At 41.0% G+C, this 17,414-nt stretch overlaps 1 protein-coding gene across 2 annotated transcripts in view; it reads right to left on the bottom strand.

Annotated features, from left to right (window-relative positions):
* Positions 1-17,414, bottom strand: part of NALF1 (NALCN channel auxiliary factor 1) — a 343,523-nt gene that overhangs the window by 15,445 nt on the left and 310,664 nt on the right. For both annotated transcript variants that reach the window (XM_053384426.1, XM_053384427.1), the window contains exon 2: positions 691-862. In XM_053384426.1, coding sequence (XP_053240401.1) covers positions 691-862 — 172 coding nt within the window. The remainder of the gene's footprint in view (positions 1-690; positions 863-17,414) is intronic.

Here is a 17,414-nt window from a genome sequence, read left to right as displayed (position 1 = left end):
AGTGCATTATTGGCAATATTAGCCCAACAATCACCCAGTAATCACCATCACTTACCAATGTGAGCAAGGGCACCTAGACTGGAACTGCCAAGCTACAGTGGCAGGAAGTGGCATTGGGTTATGCAGTTCATGGGGGGGGGGGGAATTAGGAGGGAGAAGGAACCCAAGAGCTCAACCAGCAGCATGAGAAGCTCTCTCCACACAGGCCCTGAAAGAGCAACTGTGGCTTTTGAGCAGGCAACATGAGCTGGAGGTGCACAGGAGCATTAAAATAAATTATACCCAATAGAAAGAGAACAAATAAGATTAGCATGGCATGCACTTGTATCTGAGAACTGTAAGTCAACAGAGAGAGGGGGTGGGTGGGAAGTGGTAGCTGTTCAGACATAGGGCTCTGGGCTGGGCTGGGGTTTCTCGGAAGGGCTCTTGGGTAGAAAGGAGGAAGTGAGGAATTTCTGTACCACCTGATAGCAATGGAATAGAAGGTGACGGGGAAGCAGCACAGACAAGGGCAGGTTGTGTAGTGATCCCCCGTCATGCCCACCCACGGGCATGTTGCTCTCAAGCTTCCTTTGGACACCTTTGCTTGACAACCTTTGAAAGCCTTTGGGAATGACTATACTTTGCCCTATCATACGGTGGAGTGTTCAGAGAGAGACGCCAAATAACGACTGCTGAAATCTGTCCTACCTGTACAGATGAAACTGGATAATCCTCCATAGATGACATCATCGTTGTCTGGTAATATAAATGGACACCTTGTCTGAACCTCCAAACAGTATTGCTTGCAAGGAATTGTGTTGTTGCAGTGAGACTGTGTGACTTCAAAATACTGGGAACAGAGCCAGGCTTTGTAGACAGTCTAAGGAAGAGGTGGGGGGGGGAGAGAGAGAGAAAGAAAAGAATCAGACATACAGATGAGCCAAAGCAACATCGCCAGGATTAACTATGTATACATTGCACAGCACACAATTCTAAGAGACTCTCACTCAGGTAAATTGCATTACTTTCGTTCCAGAAAATGATTTTCTGAAATGCTTTCTATTTCTTTATCGAATCAGTGTCCTATTAATTCCATGAAATACATGCCTGGTTTGCATGTAATACTAAAACAGGCTTTAGCTTTATGTGGACAAGCAAGCTGCAACAACAACTAAGGCTCAGGATCACCTGCTTCCTTTTCCCATGCAGGTGGAAAGAATACCTGTTTGGAGAATTGGCTTCACTTTGTTATTGTGCCTCAACAAGGCAACCAAACTAAGTCCACTGCTCCCATATAAGTCCTTCAGGGAGATAGCACCCTACAATGCCCACAGGGCCCAAAACTTACTCTCTGCGTGGCATTCAGTGCCAGTCCTACTCAGAGTAGTCCCATTGAAGTTAAGGAATATGACTTAACTTAGGCTCATTAATTTCAGTAGGTTTATTCTGAGTAGGACTAGCATTGAATCTAAGCTGCTGGGTGCTTCCAGATGAGGCTTTAATATTGCAATCTCAGCTAGTATTCTCCATTTTTTAAAAAAAGGAAAGCACTTAGAATCTCTGCCAGGACTTCCTCAGCACACTGTATTAACTCCCGCTTATCTAAAGTTCTAACCTCACATTAATATGCTAGGCATGGGACTGCCAATGAGATATTCCAGGACCCCAGAACGCAAGACGGTAGAGAGATGAGGAGCTGAGCACACCAGTGAGATGAAGGATTCCATTGCACTTGCATGGGGAAGTGAAGGGAGCAGCTGTGGTACTGGGCAGGGAGAGATGGCCCCTGCCATCTCTCTCATCGGGCCCAAAGACCCCAGATCCAGAATGGGATCGGGGAGCAGAAAATGTGAGCTCATGCACTTAATTCAGATTTAATACGCCAAAATGCACTGGAACTGTGGTATGGCTGGTGGAGCTTATCTGGGAAATGAATGCACTGGAGAGTTAAGAGAAGGCAGCAGCCAGTTTCAAACAGCAGCAGCACCTGGAGGAAGAGGAGAAACCCGCTTCCTCTTCAGCTACCTTGGTGCCAGCTGCCAGACCCAGATTTTAAAGTGATTTCTGTCTGCCTGTACAGGATTTCAGTCCTGTATCTTTGGCTATGCCTCCATTGAAAAGTCCCCTTAGCAGAGTGAATACAAATCAGTTTGGCAAAGTTATATACTTGAACAATGGAAACAAAATACAAGAAAGAGCTTCCAGAAATGATACGCAATCAGTTTGCCTGCTGCAGTTTCACCATGTAAAGTCAATCACAAATATTCACAGAAGGTGGTGCTGGTTCCCTGCAACTAAAGATCAAAACCCAGGTATAGCAGCTAAAAGCAATGTGCTACAGGGTTCCTTTGATCACTTAGGTGTCATGCTATATAAATTTACTATTTCCATTTTTTAAATCACTTGAACATCTAAACTCTCAGGATGAAAGGTCATACATAGAAACAACTGGAAGGACAATTAATTTGGATTTCATAACCGTGAGCCCTCCACCCCAAATATTTCTGGCAACGTAGTTCAAGAGCATATTGAGCTACTTTTTAAATAACATGCTTAGATGTAATACTTTTCTACCTGTACCAGTTAATCTTCATATATGCCTTCATGAATAGCTTGGGCTTTATACGCCTTTGAGAACATCTCCTTTCATTTAATCCTATGACCGAGGTTTCAATTTCTAGCCAGAACTCAAGTTTTGGCACCTTTCAGGTGAACGCCATTGCCATTATAAGAGAACAAGGAAGGCATTCATGGTGAGTTCCGACACACACACACTCCCCCCAAAAAATAGCACTACAAATGAGTACTTTCACTAAAGTTCACCATCCATATTTGAACAGCAGAGGCACGTCAATAGTCAGTCTCAGTAGCTGCTCACAACTGTAAATGTATCCATGACCAGTCGTATTTCACCAGACTATCACACCGACTCACCAGATTCCATCCCTGCGCTCTCTTTCTGGCTTTCTGAGTTGGGATCTTGCTCCACTCACTATTCACCATATTCTGTTGCCCGTGATCTACGGTCATCCACCACAGTTTGCAGGGCTCTGCTCCTGCCCACTAAGTTCCAACCCAGTGAAACCCCAGCATATTTGTTGGCATGTCTACATGCAAGACCTCTCTCCCTTGGCAGATAAGCAAATGCTGTGTGTACTATGAAGAAATCTACCAACCCAAGAAGTCCACAGATGAACTGCACCGTGAGCTTTTTCTGGAGCTAGAGAACCCCCATATTACCCCAGGAAACACATTGGCATTACAAGGGCTTCTTTTACTGAATCTAAAACAGTATCCCAGAAGATCTTTCTTACGAGGGGGCTGAGATTTTCATTTGTAGCTTTGATTTGTTTATACATATGAACCTTAATGTCATAAGCTGTTTTGAGTTTATATGTATATTTAAAAAGTGGGAGGTAATTTTTAAAAATAAAAACCATACACTTTAAAAAACAACAACTGGGGATGAAGCCAATAGAAGGTATATTTTCCTTACTGGAGGTGGGGTATTTATTTTTAGATGTTTTTAATCTATTTCTTTAAACATCTCACCTGCCCAGAGCCCTTAGAAGAGGGCAGAATGCTCATTTAAATAAATGAATCCCAGAAAAATAACTGCCTCATACAATTTCTTAATATTATTATTCTTATCTAAACTATTGGATGATGGTCATTTAAGCATTTCTGAGAGGATTAGTAAGTACATTTCTTCCACTGGCAATTGTAAAAAGCAGTATAGACTAACTGATTGTTTTTCCTTTTTCCTCTCTGTACCTAGCCTTCACAAAAAGCACAATGAGAACTTAAGACAGGAGGGAACTGCAAATTCAACAGCTGGGAGCTTGAAAAGGGATAATTTCCTAGAGAACTTGGTTCAATTTAAACCCATTTCATTTTATCTGTTCTGGTTTTAATTTGTGTCAGTAAAAGTTTAATTTCTGTAATTACCCACAAAGCTGTTATCTTCAGCTTATTTGCAATGGCAGCAGGTAGTGGCAAAGTTGCTAGGTGACCAGCTAAGAAAAGAAAAAAACATCTATTGCTAATCTGTGGTTTATGATTACCACTTGCAGTTGGATTTTTGTCATTGTACCTTGCAGGGAAAGATATTCCCATTACAAATGCAATATCAATTGCTTAAGGAGAGCTTCCATGTTGTTGTTAGCTTAAACATGTTATTTACAAGCTAAAAAAACCAAGGTGAAACTTTTGTTTTGTTTGGATAAGAGCTTTTTAAAAATTGTACTGGCTTTTGAAACAGCTAGCTATGAAACTAATAACCCTTGTGCTTTCAGTGCCTTGGCTGATCTTATCTCTTATGCATCTCCTGTTGGGAAAAATACAAATATTGAATAAATTATTGTTGTAAAAATCCGACTCCACAGTAGCAAATGAAAGGGGTTTGCTGATTCTCAAGGAGTTACCTAAGAGCAGCTAAGCATTGCTGATAACGGGAGAGGTGGCACCACCCACTCTACAAGTCAATTGCTACCTTCCAACTAGCAGTAGAGGACCTGTTATGCTTCTGCTACTGAGACATCTTAGTGAAGAGTATTCTCCTCGCTTCGATACATCAGAGTTGGCATATTTTGAGGCAGCTAAGTGGATTTTCTCAGTGCACCATACACTGGTGATGGCATCAGCCTAAGAACAACAAGAACGCTATTCTGGGTTAGACCATCTATTTCCCACACTGACCAGCTTTCTGGAAAGCAAAGAAGCAGGGCACGAAAACAACAACTCTCCCTCCAAACCCATCATCTGCTAGTCAGAGGCATATTGTCCCATATATCTGGAGGCGTCTGTTTATCTATCAGGGCTGATAGAGCTACCATCCTTTTCCCATGCTATCTAAGCTTTACAGATGTTTTGGGAGAGGTGCCTTGGCTGAATAGCGAAGCACATCGGTTGCATGCCAGTGGTCCCAGAATATTTGCCAAAACCCAGAATATCTGCCAATCAGAATAGGCAATGGTGTTCTAAACTTTACATGGTGCTCATAAGAATGCAACAGTCTGCTCAATAAGGCCAGTGACCCAACCAGTCCAGCTTCTTCATCTCACAGTGGCCAACCAGATGCCTATGGAAAACCCAAAAGCACAACAGGTAGTGATTCCCAACAACCAGCAATCAGAGACATACTGCCGCTGACATGGAGGTATTACATAGCCATCATGGCTAATAGTGTTGGCAGCCTTATATCCCATAAATTTGTCTAATCCTCTATTAGTGCCATCCAAATTGGTGGTCAACAGATTTCATCATTTAACTATGCACTTTCTGATGACGTAGTTTCTTTTGTCTGTCCTGAATATTCCAACATTCAGCTCATTTGGATGTCTCCAAGTTCTAATATTACAAGACAGGAATAAAAACTTCTCTATGCATAATTTTATACATCCCATAAGACAAACGCGTAATCCACATGGCCGTAGGCTAGCAGCCATGACCTCATCTTGGGGCAATGTGTTCCATAAATTTATTGTGCATTGGAGTGTGGGAGGCGAAACTACCCAGATCCTGAGATCTGGAGTGCCTTTGCATTGGTGGCAAACCATTTGAGAATGCCCTTCCCAGAGAAGCTTACCTAGTGTCTTTGCCAATGCTATTTTCAGTATGTTTTCAAGCACCTTAGATCCATGTGCTCTTAATACACTGGATTCCAGATCTGCTGTGTACATTTAGCATTGTTGTGCAAGGCACCCAAGGGACGCGGGTGGCACTGTGGGTTAAACCACAGAGCCTAGGACTTGCCGATCGGAAGGTCGGCAGTTCGAATCCCCGCAACGGGGTGAGCTCCCGTTGCTCGGTCCCTGCTCCTGCCAACCTAGCAGTTCAAAAGCACCCCCGGGTGCAAGTAGATAAATAGGGACCGCTTACTGGTGGGAAGGTAAACGGCATTCCGTGTGCTGCGCTGGCTTGCCAGATGCAGCTTGTCACGCTGGCCACGTGACCCAGAAGTGTCTGCGGACAGCGCTGGCCACCGGCCTCTTAAGTGAGATGGGCGCACAACCCTAGAGTCAGACACGACTGGCCCGTACGGGCAGGGGTACCTTTACCTTTAGGAGCCTCAAAAGCTGGAAGTGGCCTGGGCCTCCCTGGGCCTCTGAAAGTGCCTACAAATACCTGAAGATGTTCAGTATTCTGGAACCTTTTAAATCACTTTTCCAACCTTAGTCTAAGAGTATGACTAAAGAAATAGTCCTGGAGTATGCTATTATTTACCAATGATAAATTATTTACCAAGATGGAGCAGCATATTAATCAAACAAATAAACAACACTGGCTGTGTATGGTAATGAAACAATATTGAAGCCTCCGAGCTTATTATAAAGTGTAATTGAATATCCAACATTTATGCTACTCCTTCATTTCATCAGCGTTTATTTTCTATGCATCCCCCCCCAATATAAAATATGAGTTCGTGTGTGCACAGTAATGTGCACACATTGGTTCTAAGCCCAATTAACACCATCTTTACTTGGTTTACTATAATGTTTTTATGGTATCTATTTTCAACTCTTTCCTTTCCAGCGGTCCCAAATAGCAAAAGCTAAGCTAGTCACAAGAAGGGCAGGGTAGACAGCTTTTGGGTGCTTTGGATAATATTGGCTGCAACAGCTTGCAGTTGCAACACGGGTTGTGCATATTCACTTTCTATTCATAAACAGAAACTTGTGTTGCTTATTTTGATGTAACTGGCCTTGCTGTAGTAGCTGGCAAGGCGGGCCTGTGTTACTTACTTTGCTTTCCAACATGGTGGCCACTGCTGGTAACCAGGGGGGAAACCAGAGAATAGTCTTGGTCTTCTTTCCTTATTAGAAAAACCAACTAAGCAATCTGGTCCCACCCGGCTGGCTGCTTTGTTGGCTATTTTAATATTAGCTGCCTTATGTTATGCACATTATACTTTATGTTCTTTTACTAAAGTTTAGGTATGATAGGGACGCGGGTGGTGCTGTGGGTTAAACCACAGAGCCTAGGACTTGCTGATCAGAAAGTTGGCGGTTCGAATCCCCGCGACGGGGTGAGCTCCCGTTGCTTGGTCCCTGCTCCTGCCAACCTAGCAGTTCAAAAGCACGTCAAAGTGCAAGTAGATAAATAGGTACCACTCCGGTGGGAAGGTAAATGGCATTTCTGTGTGCTGCTCTGGTTCGCCAGAAGTAGCTTAGTCATGCTGGCCACATGACCCGGAAGCTGTACCCCGGCTCCCTCGGCCAATAAAGCGAGATGAGTGCCGCAACCCCAGAGTCAGCCACGACTGGACCTAATGGTCAGGGGTCCGTTTACCTTTACCAAGGTATGATAAGGAAGTAAGAACCACACCTATTTAAGTTTCCTCAATATTTCAATATTCAATATTCCCCTCACGGTTTCAAAGCTTCTGAAAAATTGACATGTCTGCCAAAGGCAAACTGGGTCAAGACTGTGCCCTTACCACAGCAAGAGGACCAATACTGATGAATTGGAAATATAAAAATGCAGCTCGTTTCTACGATTGGACTGGAGACTTATACAAACTTGCGACATATGAACAACTTGCATATAAACACAGACTTGACATGGACAAATTCAACGATATTTGGAATCCATTCTTACAAATACTGTACAGTCGTACCTTGGATCCCAAATGCCTTGCAAGTTGAACAGTTTGGCTCTTAAACGCCGCAAACCTGAAAGTGAGTGTTCCATTTTCTGAATGTTCCTTTGGAAGCCAAACGTCTAACAGGGCTTCTGCGGCTTCCAATTGGCTGAAGGAGCTTCCTGCAGCCAACCAGAAGGCACGCTTTGGTTTCCGAACATTTTGGAAGTTAAACAGACTTCCAGAACGGATTCCATTCAACTTCCAAGGTACGAATGTAATAGGTTAAGATCTGGTGAAGTATAATAACAACTTTGTAAAGTATACAGTTTTGGGTTCTCTCCCCCCCTTTTTTTTTACTTTCCTTTCTACACAGCTGCTGTTCTCGTTTTCTTTTTCTCTCTTTTATTTACGTCTCACCATGTTTAGTGCACATATAATTATGTGCTTTTTAACTTTCAATAAAGAAATAAACATGTTCTTTTTAAAAAAAGACTGTTTCAAGCTAGTATGATGTTGTTTCACAAAGTTGCTTTGGGAAGAAATAAAAGCTAAGTCACTGTTCATGTTTCAAAATGTTTTGTAGGCGTTAGAGGAGAGAGGGAAACCACTTAATGGCAGGGAGGCCTATACATTACCCTGGTATAGTGAGGGGATACAAAGCCTGCAAATCTGTCACAAATGGTTCATAAGTTGCAAATTCTGCATCGAAACAAAGTACTGTTTTCTGAATACATTGTGCCAGGAGACATCATTTTGTCTCCTGAAAGAAGGTAGCCAGCAACCCTGAATAATCCTTGTGTTACTGCTAAGACTCAACTGAAAGCCTCTTTATGAGAAACCAAGGAAATAGTCCTTATTATGTCACTCTTCATTTCTCCTGTTCAGCTGTAGATCTACATTGCAATAATGTCAACTCTGATTAAATAAGGCCAGCTGGAACTGGAAACTACATAAGCAATGCAAGTATAATCAGGATGTATGTAATGTACATTGTTGCAAGCATCCCAGAGAATGTGAGGAACACTAACCCTTAGGTTACTATTAATACATGTTTCTTGATTATGTTGTTTTCACAGTGTGTGGTCGTGTTATTCTTTCTAACTGCCCTTTGAAGTACGCAAACATGGCAACCTAGAACGTTGACTGTGCATCAAACTACCTGAATGTACTGTGATAGGAATTTTGAGGTTTTAGATATATGTTAAATGTTCATAAGTGTACCTACCAAGCAAATACATAGATCAGCACAGAAAGACCAACCAGGAACCATTTTGATTCCCAAACTGACCAAATGTTTTCTCTGCAAGGTCAAAGGAAAATGGAAAAGCCTACCCATTGTCTTTTCCTTCACAAATCCTGTCTTAAGGGCACATTTAAGATATGAATAGGGTGTGAACCTGTGACCTGGCCCAGGAACTAAGTATTTATCATTACAAAAGACTGGCCAGGCTCCCCAGGCAATCCAATCAAGTAACCTGCCAGACAGGAGATAAACAATGACAGGAGAAAAACAACATTCAAATTTCTGTTTTAGACCACCATTTCTGTGATGTAGGTGTGATGTATCTGAGGGGTGGTCTTAGGTTATACCCCTTCTGTGATGTATGTATGATGTTTCTGGGGGTGGTTTTGATCTACAGGGTGGCAATTTCAAAAGTCTTTATAAGGCCTTGCGCACCATTATTCTGGGTTCCTCCTCCTCTCCTGCGTGTGAGGGGAGCACCCTGTTCAAACAGATCAATAAAGATCAAGCTTACTAGCTACTTTGCTTCTCAATTTTCTCTGGTTGGCACCTGTTATTTTCTCTTACCAATAGGGAACCTATGTAAGGGCCCTATATGGGCTCTTGGATACCCCATAAGGGAAAAGGGCAATTTTTGTTTACAACAGTACAAAGGATCATTTACCCACATTCCAAATACAAAGACCCTTTCTCCCTCTTGTTCAGTCTCATTTTCATTTTCTCCTGCTTTTACATGCCCTTCCTCTCTACTTCTAACTGTTAAACACGGCAAAGCAGTAAAAGGGACAGTATGTCAAACTGCTGGGGTAGAAAGAGTCCTCTGGAGAATTCACACTGAGTGTAGGTCTCAAGTGCAGAATTGTTGCCTCTCCAAAAAATGATGTACTGTCTAAGGGTTCGATTCAATAAAACATAGGTCTTGGCTTATGCTGCACGAAAACCAAGGAAAGCTGTGGAAGTGGTGGAAAAATCAATTTTCTATGGATTCCAGAGCAGAGAAACATGACAGGTTTTTTTTATTATATAAAAAAATAAAATTGGGTTCTTAAACAAGAGCAAGATATATAAGCTACATACTGAGATATGAGACTAGGTAACCATTGCACATTCCGTGAATCATTAGTAATCAGGTACCAAGTGACAAATGATCTAGCAAGTGGGATCTGCATAGGTTGGCTGTAACGCCTACTTTATATAGGACAGTCGTTTATCTGAAGTTCTGTCAGAGGACAGCATTCTGCTTGAATGAGTCCTCTGTTTGAAGGGCTGCCTGGTCCAAGTCCAGTTTCAAAGATAACCAAGAAGGGACAGCTGGGCCGCTTCAACACTTAGGAGCTGGACAGAGACTGAGCAGGCACACAGACAAACCTGGTCATGGTGCTCACAACTATGGTGAGATGTATTGCCTTGCTATTTTAACTATAGTGCATATAAATTTGCATTATCTAAAAGGTAAAGGTAAAGGTATATAAATTTGCATTATCTAAAAGGTAAAGGTAAAGGTATATAAATTTGCATTATCTAAAAGGTAAAGTTAAAGTACAGTTAAACCACAGAGCCTAGGACTTGCCGATCAGAAGGTTGGCGGTTCTAATCCCCGTGACAGGGTGAGCTCCCGTTGCTCGGTCCCTGCTCCTGCCAACCTAGCAGTTTGAAAGCATGTCAAAGTGCAAGTAGATAAATAGGTACCGCTCCGGCAGAAAGGTAAACGGCGTTTCCGTACACTGCTCTGGTTCGCCAGAAGCGGCTTAGTCATGCTGGCCATATGACCCGGAAGCTGTATGCTGGCTCCCTCGGTCAATAAAGTGAGATGAGTGCCGCAACCCCAGAGTCGGCCACAACTGGACCTAATGGTCAGGGGTCCCTTTACCTTTACTAAGCAGAAGAAGAACCTTGATGTATCACATTAATGCCCTTTCTAGCCTCCACGGTGGCTAATCAGATGGCTATGGGAAGCCCACAAGCAAGATATGACTGCAATAGCTTTCTCCTACATACACACACACACCACTTCTGTATGGCAGAACATATACCTGACAAAATAGCTGGATATGATACTTTATTCCCTGTACACTTGACATTTGCACACCATGTACCTCTTGTTACTATGTGTTCTCTGACACAGTGCTTATATACACATTTCATATAACATTATGTGCATCTGAAGCCCTCTGATATCAGTGGTACTTTGATACCATTTGATGGTTCAGTTATATTGATTTCAATTGGGTCATACCTGATTCTGCAATTTGGTTCTAAGGTTTTCTTTTTGAATCTGCTTTCCTTCCCATGTAAAGTTTATTTTTAAAAAAATCAAATATTGTGAATGAAAAGGTCTGTGCCTTTCCTTTTCTGAGTTGTTCTATAGCCTTCATTCTGGTTTGTATGTATCTAAAAAGATACATGAGAAAAATACCAAAGTGTCATCTATCAGAACAGCTAAAGTAACTTGAATTTAGAAAAGACGAAAAAGGGACAAATACAGATTGCATCTGTGCTTTTCCACTGTCATTTTCCCCCCAAGTAAGATTAAACTCAGTTGTGGTAAAATCTGAAGAATTTATTGCATTAAATCCTATCTGCCAAATTAAATCAAGCTATTACAAGGAATGCATATTGTCTGCAGGGCTTCCATTGAGAGCTTCCTGAGTTTTATGATAGGCTATTATTTGTTAGGTACATGAATGCTTAATATTACAGGAGAATTGTTTAGTTTTACAGCATATGAATTATTTCTTATAGATTATAAATATTTCCACCAGTTAATTTATAAGCTACTATAACAAAACAAATCAGCAGATTGTATTTTATCAGTTAAAAGTAGGGTAGAGAAAGTAGACTAGTAAATCACACATGTATTGCCCTAACTTAGCATTACCTCATCAGTGTATAGCTTTTGCTAAAATTTAATAGAAGAATGCTTTTGCACCAGCATTTCTGAACAGAGTACCAGTGAAATTGCCATCACTGTTGATTACCATGAAGATTGGCTTTATGTTGAAAGGATTAAGAAACAAGATTCAGGCTCCACTTTTAAGTATGGAGGTCTGGCTGGAAGAAACATGGACCCTATTGGACTAGAGCTTCTCCGAGATTTGGTGCTTAATACTAAGGACTATTAAAAAAAACCGGCAGAGAGGAATTGAGAGAGAATTAAGAGCCTCGGACGTGAGGTCTCCAGGCTGATAGTAGATGGACTGATGGACGTTTGTTGGGGATTGAAACCGGGAAAGGGGGGGTGGAGTTTGGGAATCCAAAGGGTGTATAATCTAACTTGTTCTGTTTTTATTTTGTTTGGATATTTGTATGAAAATTGGGGAAATCGTGGAAGGGAATTTAGGCCGACTTTAGAAAAAGGTTTAAAGAATAAGCAATGATGTATAAATATGAAGTCTATAAGGCAAAATTGGTTTGTTTTTTTAAAAAAAAAGAACTAAATATAAAAAGGTTTAAAAATAGGGATAAGAACTTGTTGAACCAACAATCTGACCTGGAATACAAGAGGGAGAGGTGTGGGGAAGTCAGGGAAATATGTTATAGAAAATAAGGATTGTGAACTGTATGTGTTTTTAAACTTTTTTTTGTTTTTTGTTTTTTTTTGATTTTTTATTGTACTACGGTGGAAAATCTTAATAAATATCTTTTTTTTAAAAAAAAAAAAAAAAAGAAGATTGGCTTTATGTTGTGGAAAGTCACCAAGCACACAAAGATATTAGTATCTGCCTGTCACAAGTATTACCACTTGTTCACAACCCAACACTTATCTTGCTGCCTGTTTACTGAATGCATAGATAGTGAAATCTGCCCTTAGGGTACAATATGACACTTCATTGTGCATCTTAATGTGATGGTTAGCAAACAAAATAAGTAAACAGATCTGCGATTGACTAAAGCAAGATGCCACAACTAGGCATCACATCTAACGTTTATTAGCCTTTATTATGATAGCTTATCCCATAGCAGGGGAAGTGGTCTGCTGGGTATGCTAGTCCCAAGCGCTTTAGGCCTTTATATCTCAAGAATGAAACCTTGAACTTGGCTTGGTAGCAAACAAGCAGCCAGTGCAGGACCTTAAGCACCAGCATAAATGTGTAGGGCCAGATATACCACTCAGTACTTTGCCGCATCAGTCTACGCTAGCTGTAGAGTCCCAACTAAGCCCATAGAACTCATTACTGTAATCTAGCAGTGATGTAAAAAATTGGTTGTGAGCACTCCATGCCGCAGAGGTCAATTGACTTCTATTGAGAAAGAGAGATCAAACAATACTCTCAGACTGTGTACCTGCTCCAAGGGCATCCAGAACAGGCAGACATACTAGGAGTCAGTGCAGCAGGGGGATAAGAGGGATTTGACTGGCTTGTCCCTCACCTGAACAGTCTCTTCTTCTGCTCCCAACACATCCTGCACACCTTCATCTGCCTCCCCCTGCTCTGAGCCTTCTTTTCCCCCCTGCCCTGTTTCATGGGTGACACCAACCCCCATAAACTTCTGGTCCCCTCTTCTGGGCCAATTTCCTGGCCCCCCTGCCTCCACCACACACTTCTCAGAGCCCCGCCAGCCCCTGTCAACCTGCAGAGATGGTTCCTTCGAGTGGCGTTGAGTGACTGTGCCTCAGCCCCCTGGCAGTTAACCGTAAGGTGCTGCATAGCAGCATATGTTTAATGTATATGCTGGGAGCAGCCATTAGATTTGGAGTGAAGAGGAAAGAGCAATGATGGTTTCTGTGTAGCAAGAGTACATAAAGAAGGCGGGGGGTGTCCCACTGTTGCTGCAACTGCTCTGCAGGACACAGACCTGGGGACAGCTGCCTTGAGGCTGGAAGTGTGTGTGTGTGTGTGTGTGTGTGTATCTAGAGTACCACAGGAGTTGCTGTGTGTTCTTTTGTCAAATAAAGAATTAACTTATCAGGGATGTCCTGGGGTTGCCCAGGACACAGGTAGCAGTTGAACTACTATAATCCAGTGCCTCTGACCCTCAGCCCACAGACAGAATCCGAGGGCATGCTGTGTTCACCAGAATAAAAAACCACTGAGAGATCCAGCATGATTAACAAGACTAAACTTCCTCTGTCTCTCTCCCTGAAGAGATGAACCCAGACCAAAATGTCCACATAACCAGTTTCCTCCAATAATATTTTGTTCCCCTAGCCCCAATGTTCTGTATCAGGAAAGTAGAAGCTGTTGTAGAATGGTGGGAGAGGGGGAGAAGTCGAGTTGTCTAGTTTGTACATCGCAATATATCCTTCATGCTTATGTCATTCTGTAAAAATGTCACGTCCTAATTTGTAAGTAGAACTTCTAAGCCAGAATTTCTTCCACACAGCATTCAATACTCATCTAGGAAGAGGATGGTGGGCTGTGGGCACAATTTCCTATCTTTCTACAGGTGCAATTCCATAGCAGGAAATAAATACATGCAAATACAACTAACAAGCTCAGTTGGTTAGAGCGTGGTGCTGATAATGCCAAGATTGCAGTTTCAATTCCTGCATTGAAGATGATCTTCAAGGTCCCTTCCTACTCTACAATTCTGATTCTATGATTTCTAAAAATAATAAAAAAGAACATACAACACAACTCACTCACTCTCTCTTATACACACACACGCAACCTTATAGTAGCAAGGTTAAACCATTAAAGCAATAAAACTAACAGTACAATCCTATACATGTTTATTCAGAAGTTACCGGTAAGTACCATTAAGCTAAATGGGCCCCAACTCTGGGCAGGTGGGTACAGTACTATAGACCTGAGTGTTGCACATTAAAAGCCAATCTAAGTAAGAATAATGTATTCAATAATTGGTGGAACAGACACAAAGAGGGAGCCTGCCGGATTTCTGGGAGAGCGTTGTAGAGATGTGTTGACGACCACAGAAAAGGCCCTGTCTCTTGTGCTCACAAAGTTGTGAGAGGAATCCAAGACCAGGGCCACTGAAGTTTGTATCACTTTCCAAACTAAACCTATATGGAACCAAAAAGTCTGGGAAAATTACATGATCCTAAGCTGAATTAAGCTAAAACTACTTCAATTTGAGCCTAGAAGCCAATACAGCCACCATAGGATGGGAGTTGTATGCAAACAGGAGACAAAGTAACATCCAAACACACCTTTGATTAATATCTGAATTGATTCTGACAGTCTAAGATAGTGGAAATATCCAAAATAAATATGAGCAAAGTGGTTCTGAAGAAAACTGAAGATTAAGCCATGTTTTAAATGTCAGGCAGTTAAATATTGATGATAATAATGTCAGTTAAAAACTGGTAAAATATAGATGCAGTAAAAACAGCCTTTCACAACTCTCTTTCCCCCAATTTGAAGCACCTTTTATTTTTATCAAGAGCATGTGAGACTCTTCTACTAAGAATTCATTTTCTAAGGACTCTCCAGAGACAACTAGTATTAACTTCTCTTTCTTATATTAAATGAATTCTGACTCTATCAAACACGAATTCACTTTCTGCATACAGACCAAGAACATCAAATGGAAAGCATGAACTTGAAGCATTAGATTTAGTCAGGAAGCACATTCTTAATCCAAATAATATTTTTTTACAAAGGTGCATTCTGTTGTTTTGGACAATGGAATTCTTAGTGGAACTGCAAATTACAGGCAGAATAAACAAGTTTCTATGGTGTGCCTAAGAATAGCCAGAGTGAGGGACAACTGAGCAGGAATCAGGAGGAAGCTCCCTAATAGGGGCTGCTACTGAGAATGCCATATCACATGTCACTTCCTGGCTAGCCAAAGCTACAGGATGTTTCCATGACACAGAGATACCCTAGGAACTTCCCCTCGTTCCATATGATTCAGTTATTCAGATGCTCTTTACTGGAATAGCATGGTAACTAGTCAGGATTCATCAAAAGACTAAAAAAGTATCTACACTGAACAAGTCCTAATGGTAAAAGTTAACTGCCTGCATGTTATATCTGTTTCATATTCTATGGAAGCTTGATGCTGGCATCACACACCTGTTATTGTATCAGTGGACTGCATCTTACTATGAAGTGCAGAATCAGCTATTCAGCTGGTATGCTGCTTTCAAAGATTATATGATTTAAATGTGAAATATCGTCTGCATAAGAATAGGATGAAAAATTTCACAAATCATCCAGGTCTTCATTATGGAAGGGGCTTACGAGCCCAATCTTGACAATTTGTTTTCAAGGCTGAAGGCAACACCACAGATTATATTATTCAAACAATACATGAAGTTATTGCTTGATAAAGCAGTTGTCTTCCCGCAATGACTCTTATCAAGCCAAGCTATGATATGGCAGATAAGCATATAATATTTGATAAACACGATACATTTCTTTGCCTAAGCCTTGGACAGTAATTGATTTTTACTGTCTCAAATTGTTTTATAGATATTTGAAATGGTAGTTTTGTGTGTGTTGTTAAATCTGGCCTTTCTTCAAGGGTCTATAGTTGTTCTTGCTGGGTAGGTTTTGAACAACCCCTTGGGCCATTTTAATGAAAAGGCAGTAGTAGTAGTAGTAATAATAATAGTAATAATAATAATAATAATAATAATAATAATAATAATAATAATATACCAACATGCTATTGCCTGTCTTGGGCTTTCACATACGCTGTGTGCAGACACAACATTCTCAGGGATGCTAGAGCTATCACCACTTGTTCGTCTTTTCCTTTCCTGCAGCAGTCTGCTCAAAGTAAATTTGCAAGTTTTATCACAATTGAAACTGTGGCAAGGAAAGACCAGTTTCTCCTCCCAGAAGGTGACAAAAGTGTTGGTGCTAAAGAAAGACAGAACATTTTTTATGTACGCAACAACAGCAGCAAGAATACTTCTCGCTAAGTATTGGAAGACGCAAGATTTGCCCACCGTGGAAGAGTGGCAGATGCAAGTGATTGACTACATGGAGATGGCAGAAATGACTGGCAGAATCCGTGACCAGGGAGAAGAATCGATGGAAGAGGATTGGAAAAAGTTCAAGGACTATCTACAAAAATATTGTAAAATGTTTGAGTGTTAAAATGATGTGGGAGGTGAAGGTGACATAGCATTTGGGATATGGTTAAAAGAGCTGTGAAAAGAAGAATTTTAAAAAAAGGAGAAGGGGGTATGACTAGAATAATATTATGTCTAAGTATATAAGGTGGAGTAAAGGATCAAGATAAGGGAAATTAGAGACATAATAAGTGGAAGTATATAATTATAAACGAGGTTTGAAAAAGGGTTAGAATTTGCTGAATTTGACGGAATAAAGAGGAATACAAAAAAGGGAGATGTGAGGAGGTCAGGAAAGAAGGATATGGAATTTTGAAACTTAAAAGTGGAATTTTCTTTTCTTTTTTCTCTTTTTTTTCTTGTCAAGTGTGTATTTTTTGTTGGCTGTTTTTGTTTTGTTATATGTGGTGTGATTTTTTGTTTCTTATGCTTTTATGTTTTGTAAAACTTTAATAAACATTTATTAAAAAACAAAAAAAACAAAAGTGGATTCCACACGTGTGAATGCAGAGTTAAACCATAGCTAGATACTACAGGTAGACAGAATTCTTAGTAGGAATGACATTGCTACGGGTGAGTTCAGAGCAGTTAGACAGAAAGTGCAGGGTGAATAAAAA

The sequence above is a fragment of the Podarcis raffonei genome, chromosome 4 (genome assembly GCF_027172205.1).
Source record: "Podarcis raffonei isolate rPodRaf1 chromosome 4, rPodRaf1.pri, whole genome shotgun sequence".
NCBI classification, from domain to species: Eukaryota; Metazoa; Chordata; class Lepidosauria; order Squamata; family Lacertidae; genus Podarcis; species Podarcis raffonei.
This window is presented reverse-complemented; position numbering and strand designations above follow the sequence as displayed.